The sequence below is a fragment of the Acinonyx jubatus genome, chromosome E4 (assembly GCF_027475565.1).
Source record: "Acinonyx jubatus isolate Ajub_Pintada_27869175 chromosome E4, VMU_Ajub_asm_v1.0, whole genome shotgun sequence".
NCBI classification, from domain to species: Eukaryota; Metazoa; Chordata; class Mammalia; order Carnivora; family Felidae; genus Acinonyx; species Acinonyx jubatus.
The window spans coordinates 43638870-43656900 of NC_069395.1; the positions used below are offsets into that span (position 1 = coordinate 43638870).

Here is an 18031-nt window from a genome sequence, read left to right on the forward strand (position 1 = left end):
ATCACCTCACACCAGAGTGGCCAAAATGAACAAATCAGGAGACTATAGATGCTGGAGAGGATGTGTAGAAACGGGAACCCTCTTGCACTGTTGGTGGGAATGCAAACTGGTGCAGCCACTCTGGAAAACAGTGTGGAGGTTCCTCAAAAAATTAAAAATAGACCTACCCTATGACCCAGCAGTAGCACTGCTAGGAATTTACCCAAGTGATACAGGAGTACTGATGCATAGGGGCACTTGGACCCCAATATTTATAGCAGCACTCTCAACAATAGCCAGATTGTGGAAAGAGCCTAAATGTCCATCAACTGATGAATGGATAAAGAAATTGTGGTTTATACACACAATGGAGTACTACGTGGCAATGAGAAAGAATGAAATATGGCCCTTTGTAGCAACGTGGATGGAACTGGAGAGCGTGATGCTAAGTGAAATAAGCCATACAGAGAGAGACAGATACCATATGTTTTCACTCTTATGTGGATCCTGAGAAACTTAACAGAAACCCATGGGGGAGGGGTAGAAAAAAAAAAAAAGAGGTTAGAGTGGGAGAGAGCCAAAGCATAAGAGACTCTTAAAAACTGAGAACAAACTAAGGGTTGATGGGGGGTGGGAGGGAGGGTAGGGTAGGTGATGGGTATTGAAGAGGGCATTTTTTGGGATGAGCACTGGGTGTTGTATGGAAACCAATTTGACAATAAATTTCATATATTAAAAAAAAAGATGCCCTGAAACTAAATAAACCTTTTATGAAATTCGGAAGCATAGCAAAATTACAAAATAAAAAAGAAATAAGAGCTCTAGACAAACTTGAACAAGGCCAAATATAAAAGAAGTATAATAAAATTTTAGAGTTTGTTTTAAAATGTAGCCAAGGCTTATATTTGGGTCTATTAACCTAAATAAGTCATTGCAGTAGAAGTTACCAAGGAAGGCTGTTTTCTGGACTGGTCTTCTGTAGAGAAAAGCATCCTTTCATGGAACAGGGAAGAGAGTGACTGCTAAATATTAGTATTTATATTTTTAAGGCATGTTAAGACACATGGGACACATGGAGTCCTTTCAATTTAGGAACCCCTGAGCTGTGTTTCTACAAGTTCAAGAGAATTTTCATTCATTTGTTCTTCAAACACACATCAAACACCCACTACAACCAGGCCACTGTGCCATATACTAGGGCTTCATTTCTCCTTTTTCTAAAGCAGGACATGTGTTTTCTGCTTGTTAGAAGAGCAGAGATTTGCCCTTGGACATAGATTTATTTCAAACAGAAATACAAAAAAAAATATTTTTTGGCCAACATTTAAAAATCAGATTTCAGTGGTGCTTGGGTGGCTCAGTCGGTTAAGCATCTGACTTTGGCTCAGGTCATGATCTCGTGGTTGTGGGTTCAAGCCCCACATCGGGCTCTGTGCCGACAGCTCAGAGCCTGCTTCGGATTCTGTGTCTCCCCCTGCCCCTCCCCCTACTCATGTGGTCTCTCTCCATCTCTCAAAAATGAATAAATGTTAAAAAATTTTTCAAATAAAAAAGATCAGATCTCCTACAGGGCCAGATTTGTTTTCTTTAGAAACCTGAGTGGAAATGCTGACCACAGTAGGCAGGATCCCCATGTGGCTACACTTGGCTGCTTTTCCTCTTAGCCCTGTTGGCAGAGTCCCCACTGCTCCCAGTCACCTCATTCCTAGCCGGGCAGTGCCCTTCAGCAACCAGCATGCCCATGGTAGTGGTTAGGCAGAAATCGGTCACAGAATAAAAAGGACAAGCCTCAGGGTGCCTGGATGGTTCAGGCAGTTAAGCGTTTGAGACTCTTTTTGGCTTAGGTCGTGATCTTACCTGTTTGGTTTGTGAGATGAAGCCCCACAGCATGAAGCCTGCTTGGATTCTCGCTCTTCTCTCTCTCCCTCCCCTCACTCTCTTTGTGCCCCTTCCCCTCCCCCACTTGCATTCATGCTCACACACACAGTCTCAAAAAAAAAAAAAAAAAAAAAAAAGGACCAGGCTCAAGCTGTATGAGGCCCGTTTTATTAAGTCAATTGCAAGAATATTCTGGAATTTCAAAACATTTCTTTCCCCCCAGTAGTGAGAATGAGTAATAGTTTTAGGGAGGTTGGTCTAAATTTGGGAGATGATTTGAGACCATGTTTCAAAAGCATCAGCGACAAAAGGGGTCATCTCATGCAAGAGGAGCAAAGTCTCTACCCTCCTTCTCTGGGGGTGAAGGTTCAGAAGACTCAATATTAAGCTAAAGTGCAGTGCAGCTAAGGGTTGAGCTCAGTGCAGCTTGGAAACCTCAAAGTCCTGCAGGCAGGGCTGGGGAACATCTTCATGAGGTTCTCACATGATGCAGACATAGGAGGCCTATACACTCCCCGACACAAGGCCTACTTGGTCCTACCCAGTCAGCACAACCTTGGACTTTCATGGAAAGCCCAGTGAGAGAGGAGGGGGATTTGGCAGTGAGCAAGTTCCAGAGCAGAGTTGCTGGCTGAAGATCCCCCTTGCTCAAACTGTAATGTATCTCTGCAGAAGGCTGGGGGATTTAAAGGGAGAACACAGTTTTTTCAGAGTAGAGCCTGACAGGAGAGAGGACAGAAGGGGAGGGAGGCATTAAACACCAGATTATAACAAGGGTGTCTATTTTTGAAATAGTGTTCTAAATATATCATGAGCCATCCTTATAAAGTTAACGATTACCAGCAGAAAGTTTGTTCTGGGTCAGAAAGGCACAGTGAAAATTTTGTAATTGTCTTGAGACTGCCCTCAAAAGGCACCCAGGACAGAAAGGGCATTGGCACACTGCGTGATCCAGGCGACTGACCTCACACAAGGGTCGTTGGCTGAATTTAGCGCTTATACACGCCTAAGGATGTTCTCAGCAATTTCACAGCACATGACAGCTGTGTGGCACATCTGTTCGGGATCCAAAAAATCAGTTACACAAGCATTCACTGGGGAAGATTGGAGTTGGCACCCGTTCTGCAAAGAGAGCTGGGAGTCTGAATTGAGTGCAAGCTTAACACACTAAGTTTAACGAAATGCAAAACTGCGTCCATGGAATTCTAACACCCAGTTGTGTTGCATGCTGAGCTAGTCAAACCACACTTGGAGGACTGTGATAAATTCAGGCCCTTTTAAGAAAGACATTGGGAAATCAGTATGTTCCTTGGAGGACAGTCAAGAAGAATCTAGAAATCATTCCATGGGAAATGGTTGAAAGACATGGAGGTGACAGGCCTCCAGTTTAACCAGAAGGAGAGAAGGCTAGAGAGGGAGATAGGATAGCTGTCTTCAGACAAAGCCCCGGCTGTCACAGTGCTTGTAAAGCCATGTTTGAAACAAAGTGATAAGTAAATGAAGACCACAGTAGGTGTGCGTGTGTTTTCCAAGGAAGAGCAAGGACACATAGTAAAAATTACAGGGAGGGAGGCAGAGTTAAAACTCCCGAAAAAGTAATCTGGAACAACCAGTGCGGTCTGTGGCGGGACAGGATTTATGTAGGGGCTGAATGAGCCTTTGTGAGGGATTTCTAAGAGGAACGGCTACCTGCAGTGGTAACCAGGTTCTCAAGAAGTGGGGGTGGGGGTGGGGGGTGAAGGCTTTGTGGTTGGACACACTTAGGAGCAAATTGTATGGTTGCCATTTAGCTGTGTGTCCTTAAGCAAGATATCCAGCATTAGGTTCTTCATCCCGTCAATGGGGACAAGACCACTCGTGCTGATGTGTTCTTGTGAGAAGTAACTGAGCTGATATGTGTGAGGTGCTAGAGACGGCATGGGCTCTGGAGAGATGTGTGTGGTAAGAAGTCGCTTCAGAAGCTCATCACATTTACTTAGTCCCCTTTGTGCCTTCAGAGCCCTGACATGGCCTGCACAGGGCAGCTGTTCAGCATGTGTGTTGGCATTTTTTTTTTTTTTTTTTTTTTTAAATCAGTGCTCTGGGTAAGTCGTGGCCCTAGGCAGTTCTAGAAGTGGACTCTTATTGAGGCCACGTGGCCAATGGACAATGTGCCTGGTGGAAAGAAAATGAGGTCTGGCATCAGACACAGGTTCCAACCCTAGCTCTCCACTGGGTCAAATTACTTAACCTTTCTGAAATGCATTTTACTCCTCTGAGGCGATACCTGTCTTGTGTGAGTGAATTAGCAGGTGTGAAGGGCTTGGTATTCTTTTCTCATTGGGATCCTCTCAACAGTCCAGGGAGGCAGGTAATTCCTTTTACATTTATAAGAAATAAGGTTCAGAGAGTTGAAGAGATCTGCCTCCAAAAATAGAACTAGTACTGATTTGGTCCAATTCTTTTAACCTCAAGGCTTATCATCTTTGTCTTCTTAGTTGTGACAAACGTTTTTTAGAGTCTGCTGTGTGCCAGGAATTATGTGGAGTATTTCCACGTTTCCTCATTGACAGGAATTATGTGGAGTATTTCCACGTTTCCTCATTGACTTTTAGGTCCCCCATGGAGAGGTCGCTCAATGGGGTAAACTTTCCTAGACATTTGGGAAAGTTGATTCTTCATGGGACTCTGGTTCCCGTTGGCACCTGGCTCTGGGAGGGACACTCAAGGCACAGTGAAGGGCAGAGGGAGATTCCTGTCCAGTCACATTAGCTCCTCAGCCTTGACCATCACAGGAGGGACAGCTATCGTGGATCTTGAACAGAGGACGCCGTCAGCTGTTGGACAGCTGTGCTAGAGCGCACCCGCTGGCAGTCCTCAGGTTTTCTCTAGCCGGTAGACTTGTTCTATGGGGTTGCGCAGGGCTGTAAAAATGAATTCTTTGCAAATTTAAATCAGGAATTTGTACATAAAAATACATAACGAAGGGTGCCTGGGTGGCTCAATTAAGTGTGCAACTTCGCCTTGGGTCATGATCTCACGGTTCAAGGGTTCGAGCCTCACATTGGGCTCTGCACAGACAGCTTGGAGCCTGCTTCAGATTCTGTGTCTCCCTCCCCCTCTGCCCCTCCCCTGCTCACGCTCTGGGTCTCTCTCAAAGATAAACATTAAAAAAAATACATAACGTAAGATTTTTGGTGTCTCTTGAGGAATGGGACAGTCGGGCAACCCTGAGCTCACGTTCTCCCGGACAGCAACCCCCCTGCCCCAGCATGCTGCTGCTCCCTTTGGGTGGGGCAGAGACTCTCCCAACCTTCCTTCGGCCCATGTCATCCTTACCTTACTCCAAGTAGCTGGCGTGAATATTTAGTACCCTGCGCGTAGTTTACATTAATGATAACATTGTCTCTGAGCTTTTTACTAGCGAGGTGTTTTTTTTCCTCCATCCCTAGTCTGTGATTGCAGTGGGAAGTCCAGCCAATGCGTCTTTGATCAGGAGCTTCACAGACAGACAGGCAACGGGTTCCGCTGCCTCAACTGCATTGACAACACGGATGGCGTTCACTGCGAGAGGTGCAAGGAGGGGTTCTACCGACAGAGAGAGAGGGATCGCTGCTTACCCTGCAACTGTAACCCCAGAGGTAATGTGCGACAGCAAGAACAGACCTGGAGGGTAGTATGCTGAGTGAGAGGAGTCAGACTGAGAAAGACAAACACCATATGATTCCACTCCTAAGCGGAATTAAAGAAAACCCACAAATGAGTAAACAAAAAAGCACAATCAGGGGAGCCTGGCTGGCTCAGTCAGAAGAGTGGGCGACTCTTGATCTTGGGGTGGCGAGTTTGAGCCTCATTTGGGTGTAGACATTAAATAAGTTTAAAAAAAGGGGGGAGGCAGAATCAGACCTATACAGAGAACCAACCAATGGTTGCCAGAAGGGAGGGGAGGTGGGGGGATGGGCAAAATAGGTGCAGGGGAGAGGGAATACAGTGATATTGTGATAGTGTCCTATGGTGACAGGTGGTAGCTACACTTGTGGGGAACACAGCATGACCTACAGAGATGTTGAATCACTGTGTTGTACACCTGAAACTAACGTAACCTTGTGTGTTGACTATGCTAAAAAAAAAAAAAAAAGTAGTTGGGGGAAAGGCAAATAGAGAGAGGGGGGAGGGGGAAGGAAGAGAGAAGCCAGGAAGGCAAGAGAGTGGTGTTCAACATCTAGAACAATTGGGAATCTACTAGACACTGGTAGTGTAGTGTCTTAGCATTTCTATCTGAAAGGCAACACATTTTTCTGTCTTAAGTCTGGGTTGTAGGAATCAGCTGGAGTCTTTAGGACACAGTTGGCTTGAATTCTAGTAGCAAGAGGCCCATGATTACTTTCCCTGGCAGATGACAGTTTGGCCCAGGGACAAAGGAAGCTTTGTAGGCTTCCAGTGCATCCATAGCAATGCCTTTGACCAACCTCTCGAAAAATAAAGGGATAGGAAAATCTGTTTCTGGTGCTATGGTAGGTGCTAGCAATATAAAGTTGTATTAGTCCAAGAGACACCCTGATTAATAGGCAGATTAGAGGGGCGCCTGGGTGGCTCAGTTGGTTCAGCATCCTCCTCTCGATTTCTGCTCAGGTCAGGATCTCATGGTCATGACCTCAGGGTTGTGAGATCCCGCTGAGCACGGAGTCTGCTTAAGAGTCTCCCTCTCTGCCCCTCCCCCACTCTTTCACACACTCTCTAATCTGCCTTTTTTTTTAGAGAGAGAGAGTCTTTGATGGGTTTGTTCACAAAAGAAAATACAATCAAATAGGAAATACCTACAAGATGGCTGGTTCATAGCAGGAATCCTTTGTTTTTTAAAACATGTCGCCCAGTGCTGTATTCGCACAGCTGTGGGTAGTTCTTGCCTACACAGATGTACGTGTTGTGCTATATTCATCATGGACAGTAAAGACAAGTTAGTACATAGAGAAGGAGAGACCAGTAGTTCTGTTAAAGAAGTTGAGGTTTTTTAGAATACCTTGTCTATTATCTTTTTTGGAAATATCTGTTTCTCTTCTTTGTTAGAAAGTGTTTAACAGCATAATAGGATAAGTGTTAGTGTGCTTAATGGGTATAAACAGCTTAATGAACGTAAAAATGGGCAGGTTTTGGTCTAGCCAGGAGATGCCGGTAGAGTGTGTTGGAGACAATTACAGAACACTGGGGATGACCCCAGGCTGATGCAGACCCAAATTCCAGCAAACACTTCCCAGTTCACCAAACTTGCGGTTATGGTGTGTTTGAGTCCAATTTGCTCAGCTTTGTGGCATAGGGTCAGCATCCAGAATCTTTTGGATTTAGCAATTCTTGTGAGTTAATTTTTTTTTTATGAAGTTCTTTAAAAGTTATTCCATGTTAGTGGGCATTCAACCCTTCTGAAAAGCCCAGAACCCTTTAGGATATGCAGCTTCATTGTGAGTCACTGGAGTTGTGTCATCCCAGCAAGACGATCAGCGAGAATGTAATTAGAAACTTAATTAACTTAGCTGGAGAGCCTGGCCTGAAGACAAGGTTATTAGTCCGTACAGTAGACAAGGAGGCTGCCGCGTGGCTGAGAGATGGTAATGAAGGATTTGCCGCACCATCTCTTTTTCACTTGAGTCCATTGCTTGCCCAGCATCCATGAGCCTGGCTTTTTCTTTGCCTTTGGGGAGTATACATCCCAGGCTCAGTGTGAACATCTTGGTAGACAGAGGAGGAGCCCAACAATGAGTTATAGCTTATATGATCGCTAACATGCATTACCCACTTTCTCTGTGCCAGGCACTTTGCTAGATGCTTTCATCCAGCAATTAATTTAATCTTCACAAATAACCATATGAAGAGGGTGCTATTATTATGTCCATTTTACGGATGAGGTGGCAGGGCCTTAGAGAGGGGGATGAAGAAATTTGTTGAAGGTTGTGTAGCTAGGTGGCCAGCCCCAGGTGCACTGACATCAAAGATGGTAATGTAAAGACTAGTGGTGGGTTTTGGAGCCAGAGAGCCTGGGTTCAAATCTTGGTACTTCCGCTTCTGCTGTGTCATTCCGGGCATGTCCCTTCACCACTTGCTCCCCCTGTGTCCCCATCTGTAGAAGGGGGACATCATGCTCTTCCCACCACAGGATTGTGTGAGAATTGTGTTAAGCACGTGGTAGACAACTCAGTAAATTGTAGTTGATTTTTCTTTTTTTTAATTAGGACAGATCAGTGTGGCAGTTTCCTGGGACACCGGCTTTTTTAAGTTACATTCGACTTTAGAAGGAATGCTGTCAAGGCCATATATTTGGTCTGAAACTATTAGCATTTTATTTTCTTATTAATATCCTGAAACTGGCCGTGAACTTTTCAAATGTCTTTTAAAGAGTGGGGAAAGGGAGGCCTAGAGGAGCTGATGGCCTCCAGTCCTCTAACAAGCAATTGCAAAAGCTAAAGTTATAATCCAGAGTTCTGATGGAGAACTATTCTCTTATTCCTTCCCTATGAACAAATAAAGCATCAGAATGCTGTTCTTTTATCCCCAACATCAGACAATTAGATGTCCAGGAAAAGCTTCATGGATCTTATTTCCTAAGATCTGGGTAGTGCTTTATATTTTTCCAGAATATTTTTATAGGCTATATCTTCTTCAGTGTTCATAACAACTTGACAACCTGCAGGTGTTAGCACGCTCCACCCACCGTTATGGACACGAAGAAGGTGACGTTCCAGAGACTGACCTGCGAGCCTGAGTGGCATGTTAGTGACAGAGACGGTTCCCATCCTGTGCCGTCTCCCACGACACTGTGGCTGCCCAGATTCCTAGCCCAGTGGCACAAATTTAATTCCCTATGGGATTTCTCAGTCTCCCAATCAGCCAGAAGATATGCATCACCTAAAAGGGAATTTATCATATATTCAATCTCAAAATGAAGAACACACCTTACCAAAAAATGCAATCATTCCATGTATGGTGAATGAAGCCAACAGCATCAGTAATCCCCAAAGTGGTCACAGATTTTGGATGTCACATCAGTTTCTCATAAATATAGCAGCCAGGCTTATTTTTAGGTGATGACTTTGTGGGTTCAGCAACAGGGCTGAGTTCTCCTCAACTCTTATAACCACGTGTGTAAAAGCCCTGAAAACCTTTTGCAAATATTTTGAAATTCACTGTATATACATGTGGTTTTTTTCTTTCCATGACACCTAAGTTCTTGAGACCTGTATGGACATCAAGGATACTGGCCTTGTTCTCTTAATTATTATTTACATATTTATGATCCTGACAATGGATTACTCATAATACAACATTTTGGTTATTATTGAAAACATGCCTTAACTTTTCTTAATGTTTTATTTTTGAGAGAGAGAGAGAGAGAGAGAGGCAGGCAGAGGCAGACACAGAATCCGAAGTGGGACTTGAACTCATGAACCGTGAGATCATGACCTAAGCCAAAGTCGGACGCTTAACTGAGCCACCCAGGTGTCCCAAAACAGGTCTTAAATAACTTGTATTTTAAAGTAACAAGAATTTAAGAATTATAAGTGTGTGTGTGTGTGTGTGTAAAGGGTTCTCAAACGGACATACCCTCTTGTTTACTATTTATCAAAAAAATTTAACATTTTTGAGACAAACACAGCACAAGCAGGGGAGGGGCAGAGAGAGAGAGACAGACAGACAGACACACAGAATCCAAAGCAGGCTCCAGGCTCCAAACTGTCAGCACAGAGCCTGACGCAGGGCTCAAACCCATGAACAGTGAGATCATGACCTGAGCTGAAGTCGAACGCTCAGCTGACTGAGCCACCCAGGTGCCCCTTAATTTGCTATTTTTTAAATAGTAATCATTTTAGAATAACTTCTTGAACCCTCAGATGCACAGAAACTATAGAAGCCCTAAAAGAGCTTATTGGGACACAAAACAGGAAGCTATTTTGTTCTTTCAACCCAGTTATTCACAATCCCTAAAAGCAACTCACAATGTAGGAATTGGGACAAGGGTTTTTATTTTAATGAGAAACTTTGAAAACCCAGTGCTATTATTTTGGCAGTTTTAGAATGTGAAATAAAGTAGTCACTTTCACAGTAAGGACCCGTGCACACGTCTGTGTCAAGGTTTGTGGGAGGCCTTGAGATAGCAGCGTAAACTACATTCTTCCAGGGCCCATTACGTGCGAGACACTAAATTAGGCCTTTATATATTTTAGTTCAAAGTCTTGCAACAGCTCCATGAGGCATAGGCTGTTACCCTCACTTAAAATAAGCGATGAGTAAGCAGTTTACCCAAGGACACAGAGCTAAGTGGCAGAGCTGGTTTTGAAGGGAGAGTTGTTGGATTTCAAAGTCTGGGCACTTTGACCCCCAGTTTCTAGAGCAGAATTCTCTAGATAATGTCCTGTAGAGCACAGTGTTCAAGATAATAGACGTGGCCTGTAAGAATGTCAAATAATGGTTGGAAACACTGGCCTTAAGAGTTAAACAAGCATCATGCCTACTGAATGAAGTTACAAGTCTCTGAAAGGCCTAGAGTGTACCATTTCCCGAACTCTTTTGAACATAGAATGCCTATTTTCATGAGAGCATTAATTTCCCTCAGAACAGTGTTTTGTAGAATAACCATTTTGGTCTATGTAGGCCAGAGTCCAAAGCAAAGTACAGTCTTTTCCATTCTCTAAGAATAACTCATTTCTGAAAAATTACCGCAGGGAGAATTTAAAAAAATTTTTTCACATTTATTTTTGAGAGACAAAGACAGCACAAGTGGGGGAGGGGCAGAGAGAGAGACTGAGACACAGAATCTGAAGCAGGCTCCATGCTATGAGCGGTCAGCACAGAGCCTGACCCGGCGCTCGAACCCACAAACTGCGAGATCATGACCTGAGCCGAAATGGACTCCCAACCGATGGAGCCACCCAGGCACCCCTGCAGGGAGAATGGTCTTAAGTCAAAAGCGTGATTTCCATAAATTGGAATGGAGAAAAAAAAAATGTGTTTCTGAACCCATCAACACCCATTTGTGTTAAACAAAGAAAACAACTAATTGTATTAAAGAGAGATGTCTTGCGGCTCCTGAGTGGTTCAGGACTTCGGCTCAGGTCATGATCTCACCATTTGTGGGTTTGAGCCCTGCGTCAGGCTCTGTCCTGACAGTTTGGAGCCTGGAGCCTGCTTTCGATTCTGTCTCTCCCTTTCTCTCTCTCTGCCCCGCCCCTTGCTCGCATTCTGTCTCTCAAAAATAAACGTTTAGTGTTTTTTTTAAATAAAGAGGGATGTCTCCTGTTGAATGTTACTTATCAGAGCATAATTCAAAAAGCAGCTTTCCTTCTTAGCTGTGTTGGCTGACAGCTTGTAGAGTAGAAGGGCCCCTTCAAGCTTTACAGAGTTGACATGGGGTCTTCCACCAGCTCTGAGTGTGACTGATGTTGTTCATGTTCCACAGATGGCATAAAAACCTTTATGTAGGTGCAGAGCCAATACCTTTATCGATTTGAATTGTATCTACCAGTGAATTAAAAATTCAAATAACTGATTAGAAAGAAAGGAGCAACTGGTTAGTGTCCCGTCGGCTTGGTACCAGCTACTACGGTCCGCTGAGACAGGCGGATTATTTGATCATTCTGCCAGCACAGGCAAATCGTCAAGTAGAGGAGGTACACTTCTCGCCACCTTCCTGCTCAGCTTTTGCTACCCTTGACCCTCTCCCAACAGCCCCGACCTCTTTCATGGCATACATGGTTTCATCCGACAGATTTCTGGGCATCTCCTCTACGTCAGGCTCTGTCCTGGGCACTGGGGACAGCAGGGAACACAGACTGAGGGAATCCTGAGGAAGCAGGACTATGGTAGTGGTGGGATGGAGATTTTAGATTTGGGGATCCAAGAAGATTTCACTAGAGTAGTAGTAACAACTCAGGACCGGAGAGCCAAGGATGGGCCAATCAGGGGACGCTCTGGGGAAGGAGGGTTCCAGGCCAGGGGAGCAGCAAGTGCAGGTGCCTGAGGAGAGAAGCAGTCTGGCACGTTCTACCAGCAAGGCTGGGGGGCTGGGAGCCGAGGGAAGGAAGGAGAGGTTGAGTCTTGTGGGCCATGATATAGTTTGCATTTTATGCTGCTTACAGTGGGGAGCCCCAGAGGACTAAACAGATGAGTAATGTGATCGGAATTCAATTTTTAAATGTTTAATGTTTATTTTGAGAGAGGAAGAACACGCAAGTGGAAGGGAAGGGAAGGGCAGGGGATGAGGGGGATGACAGAATCCCAAGCAGGCTGTGTGCAGTCAGCCCAGAGCCGGACATGGGGCTCAAACCCATGAACTGTGAGATCATGACCTGAGCCAAAAATCAAGAGTTGGACACTTAACCAACTGAACCACCCATTTAAAAATAAATTCCATTTTTTTTAATGTTTTATTTTTGAGAGACAGAGCATGAGCCGGGGTGGGGGCGTGTGCAGAGACAGAGGGAGAAACAGAATCCGAGGCAGGCTCCAGGCTCCAAGCTGTCAGCACAGAGCTTGATGCAAGGCTTGAGCCCATGGAACTGTGAGATCATGACCTGAGCCGAAGTTGGATGCTTAACTGACTGAGCCACCCAGGCACCCCAAGATGAATTCCATTTTTAAAGGAGGATGAGAGGAGAGAAAGGAGACAAGGATGGAGGCCAGGAAGAGAGTGGGAGGCCGGGTCCTGGGAGAAAAGACAGAGGCTTGAACTGTGGCGGGGGAAGGGAAGGCAGTGAGAATGGAGAAGAGTCCGGCTTCCGTAGTGGCACAGTTGCTGTCCTCAGCACCGTTCTCTCAGCAACGCTCAGTCAGGGGGCCCGCTGACCAGTACGAGCACGTCTGTACAAAACTGATCACAGGGCAAATGCCATATGTACTAAGCAGGTACGATGCACAGGGAAGGGGAGATAGCACCAAGGACGAGAAGGTCTTCCGCTCTGGGTAGGTACAGATTTTAGATTAGGAAGCCTCTTCACACTCAATCACACTGTTCAAGCATGGACACTTAAAATACAGCTTTTGCCTGCCAGGAATAAGGGAAGACGTTGCTCACTTTCTCCTACCGACTCTCTTTGAGGAGGCTGATGTGCTCAAATTTTCCCTCTCCTTGAGATCTCCAGGATTCAACTTACAAGGCAGTGGCCTACACACTAATGTTCAAATCAGAACAGATACTAAGTAAAAATGCCTGCCTTCAAGAGTAATTTCTGCTTCTTCGCCTGAAGAAGCCATCCTTGGCCGTGAAACCTTGCCCCGGTGGGTGGACATGTACTCAGACAATGTGGAATTATTAGCGGCAGCAGGTGGTGGATATTCCTTGTGCTCCCACGGGGCCACACAGTTGTTTCCTAATGCCAAATAGATTAAGTATTTCCTTTTCTTCTTCCCTTCCCCCCGCCCCGTCGGGTTACAGGTGCTCTCAGCACTCGATGTGACAACTCTGGACGGTGCAGCTGTAAACCAGGTGTGACAGGAGACAGGTGTGACCGGTGTCTGCCAGGCTTCCACACACTCACCGATGCTGGGTGCACCCAGGACCAGAGGCCACTGTAAGCACCTGCACCCACTACTGCAGCTTCTGCCATGAGTGATGACAATGACCGTGACATCAGTGGCCACTTTACTGAGTACTAACTGTGTGCCAAACGCTGCTTGAGGACTTCATGTGGGTTATGGCACGTGATCCTCACAATAACCCTTGGAGGCTGGGATTAGCTCATGTTAAAGACCGAAATTTGCCCCCCAGGAGGTTAAGTTTGCCCAATATTACTGGTGAGGGTGGACTAATATTTAGGCCCAGAGTTTTGGCTCTGGAACCCACGTTCTCCACCCTGAGGATTGCCCGCAGTTTAGATGAACCAGGATGGAGGTAAAGAGTCCTTCAGATTCTTACCTGGGACCCATTTCAACCCAACATGAACTGGGCTAGAGAAATTTTTCTGCACTATTTTATTCCTATAGTTTGAAGCGTCCTCCGTCCCTCTTCAGAGGCTTTTCTGGAAGAGGAGGGAGCACACATTATCAGTCACCTAAGCAGTCCACAGAGCTGCAGAGCCAGCAGACAGACACTAGGGGAAGGGGAGTTTGGCAGGGAAGCCATTAGCTAGGGGGTGCCCACAGAGGATCATTTCCCGTTTGCCCCCTTTTCCAGCACCTTGCCCGTGGGAGAACGCCCTCCAGCCATGCTTGCACCGGCCTGGTGACCACTGTCCCAAGTTCTCTCACCCGTTGGGCCTCCACACAGACTGTTCTCTTCCGGCCTTCCCTGCCCCTTTTACATGGTCTTCAGAGACCCTTCCCTCAGTCCAGTGTCCCTTTGGAAATGCTTTATAAAATATGAAGTCGATGATATCATTTTGCTTGCAACCCTTCAAGTAGCTCCCTTTCCCACTCTGAATGAGACAAACTTCTTATGCAGGCCCAGCAGGGCCCTACAACATCCTCTGCCCTCTGTGCCGTCAGCAGTGAGCTCTCCCTGGCTTTCTCACCCCTCTCCCCCTGGCCCCCTGCACTCCAGCCCTACCAGCCTGCCTTCCCTTCTTCAGAGGAGCTAAGCCAAGTGATCTTGGACCTGGCCTAGAGCACTCCTGCTTCCTACAGGGCCACAGGGAGTTTCACAGGCTCTATCCTCACCTCATCCACTCTCCACAGAGGCCTCTCCACCTTCTGTGTTCTGACCATTGTTACTTCACATCCTTCATTTTCTTTATGTATTGTCTCTCCCACTAGACTGGAAGCTCCATGTCGGCTTTGTCTTGTTCACTACTGTGTTCCCAGTGCCCAGAGCGGGGGGAGGCACACAGGCTGTGCTCCTGCTTGGCTCCAGCTGGCCTTATGCTCCACTGCCATCGTTGTTCAAGCTCTGCCCTGCCTTGAGACTCCTAGAGACCAGGACCCCATTTCTTAGTGTCTCTGGTGCTTAGCAACCACTAGATGTTGTATAATGTTTGTCAGAGGGTCCAGTTAGTCATGTGGTGGGGCTAAGGACAGGAGGGGACCCTTGCAAGTGAAAGATCCACTTTCCCACACTGGGGAAGGGATCTTCAGGGAGCCTGACAGGACCTGGAATCTGATTGGATGAGAAATGTGAGGGGGTGAGGGGAGTCCAATCCAGGCTTGGGTAGGATTTGGATGGGATCAAAGGGAAGTCAGAAGAGGAACAGAACAGTAGGGAAAAGACAGCATATTTGGCTTTAGACCCACAATATAGGCACATATGACTATGTGCCCATCTGAGTGACACTAGTTACTAGCCAAAGCACTGGTCTGCACGAGACAGATTGCATCAAAATTAAATGGAAACATTGACTCCACTGAGAATGTCTTGCAAAAAAGGAAAAAAACCACCACCAAACTCGGCAATTCCACTCCTAGAAATACACTCAAGAAATATGAAAACATCCATCTCTGCATAGAAACTTGTACACAAATGTTTGTAGCATTATTCATGATAGCTAAACCCAAATGTCCATCAGCTGTTGAATGGATAAACAAAATGTAGTCTATCCATATGACAGAACTGTATTCAGCCATAAAAAATTGATACCTGGATGAACCTTGAAAACATACTAAGTGAAAGAAGCCAAACACAAAAAGGCCGAAGATTGTAGGATTCCATTTATAGATAATGTTTAGAGCAGGCAGATCTATAGAGACAGCAGGTGGATTTGTGGTTGCCTGGGCTGGGAGGGAAGGAAGTGGAGGGTGATTGCTAAGGGCACAGGTTGTTTTGTTTGGTTTTTTTTTTTGGAGTGATGGGAGTGTTCTAAAATGGAGATGGTTGTATAATTCTGAGAACCTACTAAAAGCCATTGAATTGTACATTAAAATTTTTTTAATGTTTTTGAGAGAGAGAGCACAAGGAAGGGGCAGAGAGAGAGAGAGAGAGAGAATCTAAAAGCAGGCTCCAGGCTCTGAGCTGTTAGCACAGAGCCCGGAGCGGGGCTCGAACCCACTAGCTGTGAGATCATGATCTGAGCCAAAGTTAGATGCTCAACCGACTGAACTGCCCAGGCGCCCCTTCAGTTGTACATTTTAAATTGCATGGAATGAGAATTGTGTCTTGATAGGAGTATTAGCAAGAGAAAGAGCTATTAAATACAATACCAAGTAGATGGGATCAGTCCTGATGAAAGCAGTCATCACTGAATCAAGCAATAGAGAAGCAAAGGACGAGAAAGCGACTGAACCAAACAGTCAACCAAACCAAGCCAAACTACCCAGCTTAGTGAGGAATTTGGTTCACATTCTGGCGCAATCCCCTTCTCTCCTTAGGGCTGGGTAGCAGACAGTTCACGGACTGGCTGTCGCCATCAGAGGAGCAGGAACACAGACAAATGAGCCCTTACGGGGTCTGCGAGAGATTAGCACCGATAAAGATGGCTGAAGGAGGCATCAGGGAAGATGAAAAACTTAAGTTGCTGACATTTGCTTGTGAGCCCCTGATCTTTAGGTGTGTGGTTGAGAAGCCCTTGGAAACACACCCCTCATTTTCTTTTTCTTCTTTCCCAGAGACTCCAAGTGTGACTGCGAGCCAGCTGGCATCTCGGGGCCCTGTGACGAAGGCCGCTGCGTCTGCAAGCCAGCTGTCACCGGAGAGCGCTGTGATAGGTGTGTGTAGCCGTGGCCCTTCAGACACAGCAGGGAGGGAGAGTCTCCCGGCAACTAGCATGAGGCTTTGTCCTCCGAGTGTGGTTGTGGAAAAGGGACACTTAAATGCTGAGGACCTCGGTCCTGCCCTCTGTCCTCAAAAACTTGCCTTTTAAAAAAATACCACGGAGCCCCCGAGTCTCACTGGACTCTATGCTCTTGCCGTGGGCCCCTTCTGTTTACAAGGGCTGCAGAGGTACAGGGCCCCAGTGAGTCCCCTTGCCAGCTGACTCCGAATCCTAGGTGCTCCCATATAAGGTGGTATGCAGTAAGGTCACATGACTCAGCTGGGCCCCAGAAAAGACCTGGCCTAATCAAGCACGTTGGGAAAATGCTTGTAAGAGGAAAGATCTCCGTGTATGGCCATATAGAACCATCGTGTGCAGAAAAGGAGCCGCCCAGGGGCAGAACCAGTGGTTACATGCACACACATGAGCCGGGAGACGTACGAGCCCGTTGGGCCCCAAGCCATGTTGGGGCAGGTGGCACAGTAAACAGCGATCCACCCTCAGTCGCTGCTTGCAAGATATTCCTTAAGGACAGACTGCCCAGACTTCTAAAACTCTTCTCTCCTTTAAGATTGTTGTGAGCTGAGTGCTGTGAGGCTGGCCCAAGAGGTAAAGGCAGTAAAGGCTTTCTTCTCATTTCCTTAAAGAAAGCAGTTCTTTGCCATTCTGACAATCACTTATACCTGGGCAGAGAAAATTCCAGATACATTCCCAGCTTGTGTTTTCAGGGAGTTCCTTGGGGCTGAGGTGGGGGTATGGAAAAGCATGAAAAGAGGAGTCACTTGTTGAAAGGTTTTTAAGTTCAAAGTGTAGGACAGAAATAGAAAAGCACATACCATAAATGTCATCAGCATCACCAATTGATTGTAAGAAATAGACCTTCACTAAAAATTTGCCATCTCAACTGACGACACCCTCCTTTCTAGAAGTGACCACTATTCCGACCTGTGTAATTGCTTCCTTTTCTTCATAAGTTATTACCCAAGTACATCCCTAAACACTGTTTAGTTTTGCCTGATTTCCCTCAGTTCCTTCCCCTCACTTTCTGTGCCCCTCCCTTCCTTCCAATCCCTTTTAACCTACAGGTTTCGTCCACAGAAACCATATTTTTTTTAAGCCTTTGCTCTCTAGAGAAAAAAGAATGCTTACTTACAGCTATTCTCTGAAGCATTTACTGTTCACAGCCAACCTGCTTTTCTGTGATTTTGCACAACGAACAGACTCCCAACACAGGGTCCCATGGATTAGACCACATGACTTAGAGGCAGATGTACCTGGTTTGAATCTTGCCTCAGTCACCTACCAGCTATAGGACCTCGAACAAGTTTCTTAACCTCCCTGACCTGGGTGTCTTCATCTAAGAACATTGGAAATAAGTGCTAAATAAATGATAGTTGAAACTATTATTTCATGTAGAAGGATGTAACTAACTCAAATGGAGAAACAAGTCCTCCCCAGTTTTTCCTTCTTCTCTGTGACCCCAACATCTGCAACTTGCCTGGTAGCTGTGGTCCTCAGAGAAGCTACTGGCA

General features: G+C 45.9%; 1 protein-coding gene across 1 annotated transcript in view; it reads left to right on the forward strand.

The window, feature by feature from the left end:
- The window catches only part of LAMC2 (laminin subunit gamma 2), a 56910-nt gene that overhangs the window by 15249 nt on the left and 23630 nt on the right, over positions 1 to 18031 (forward strand). Inside the window, exons 2-4 of the mRNA XM_027074381.2 lie at positions 5289 to 5477; positions 13256 to 13391; positions 16354 to 16452. Of these exons, the coding sequence (XP_026930182.2) occupies positions 5289 to 5477; positions 13256 to 13391; positions 16354 to 16452 (424 nt within the window). The remainder of the gene's footprint in view (positions 1 to 5288; positions 5478 to 13255; positions 13392 to 16353; positions 16453 to 18031) is intronic.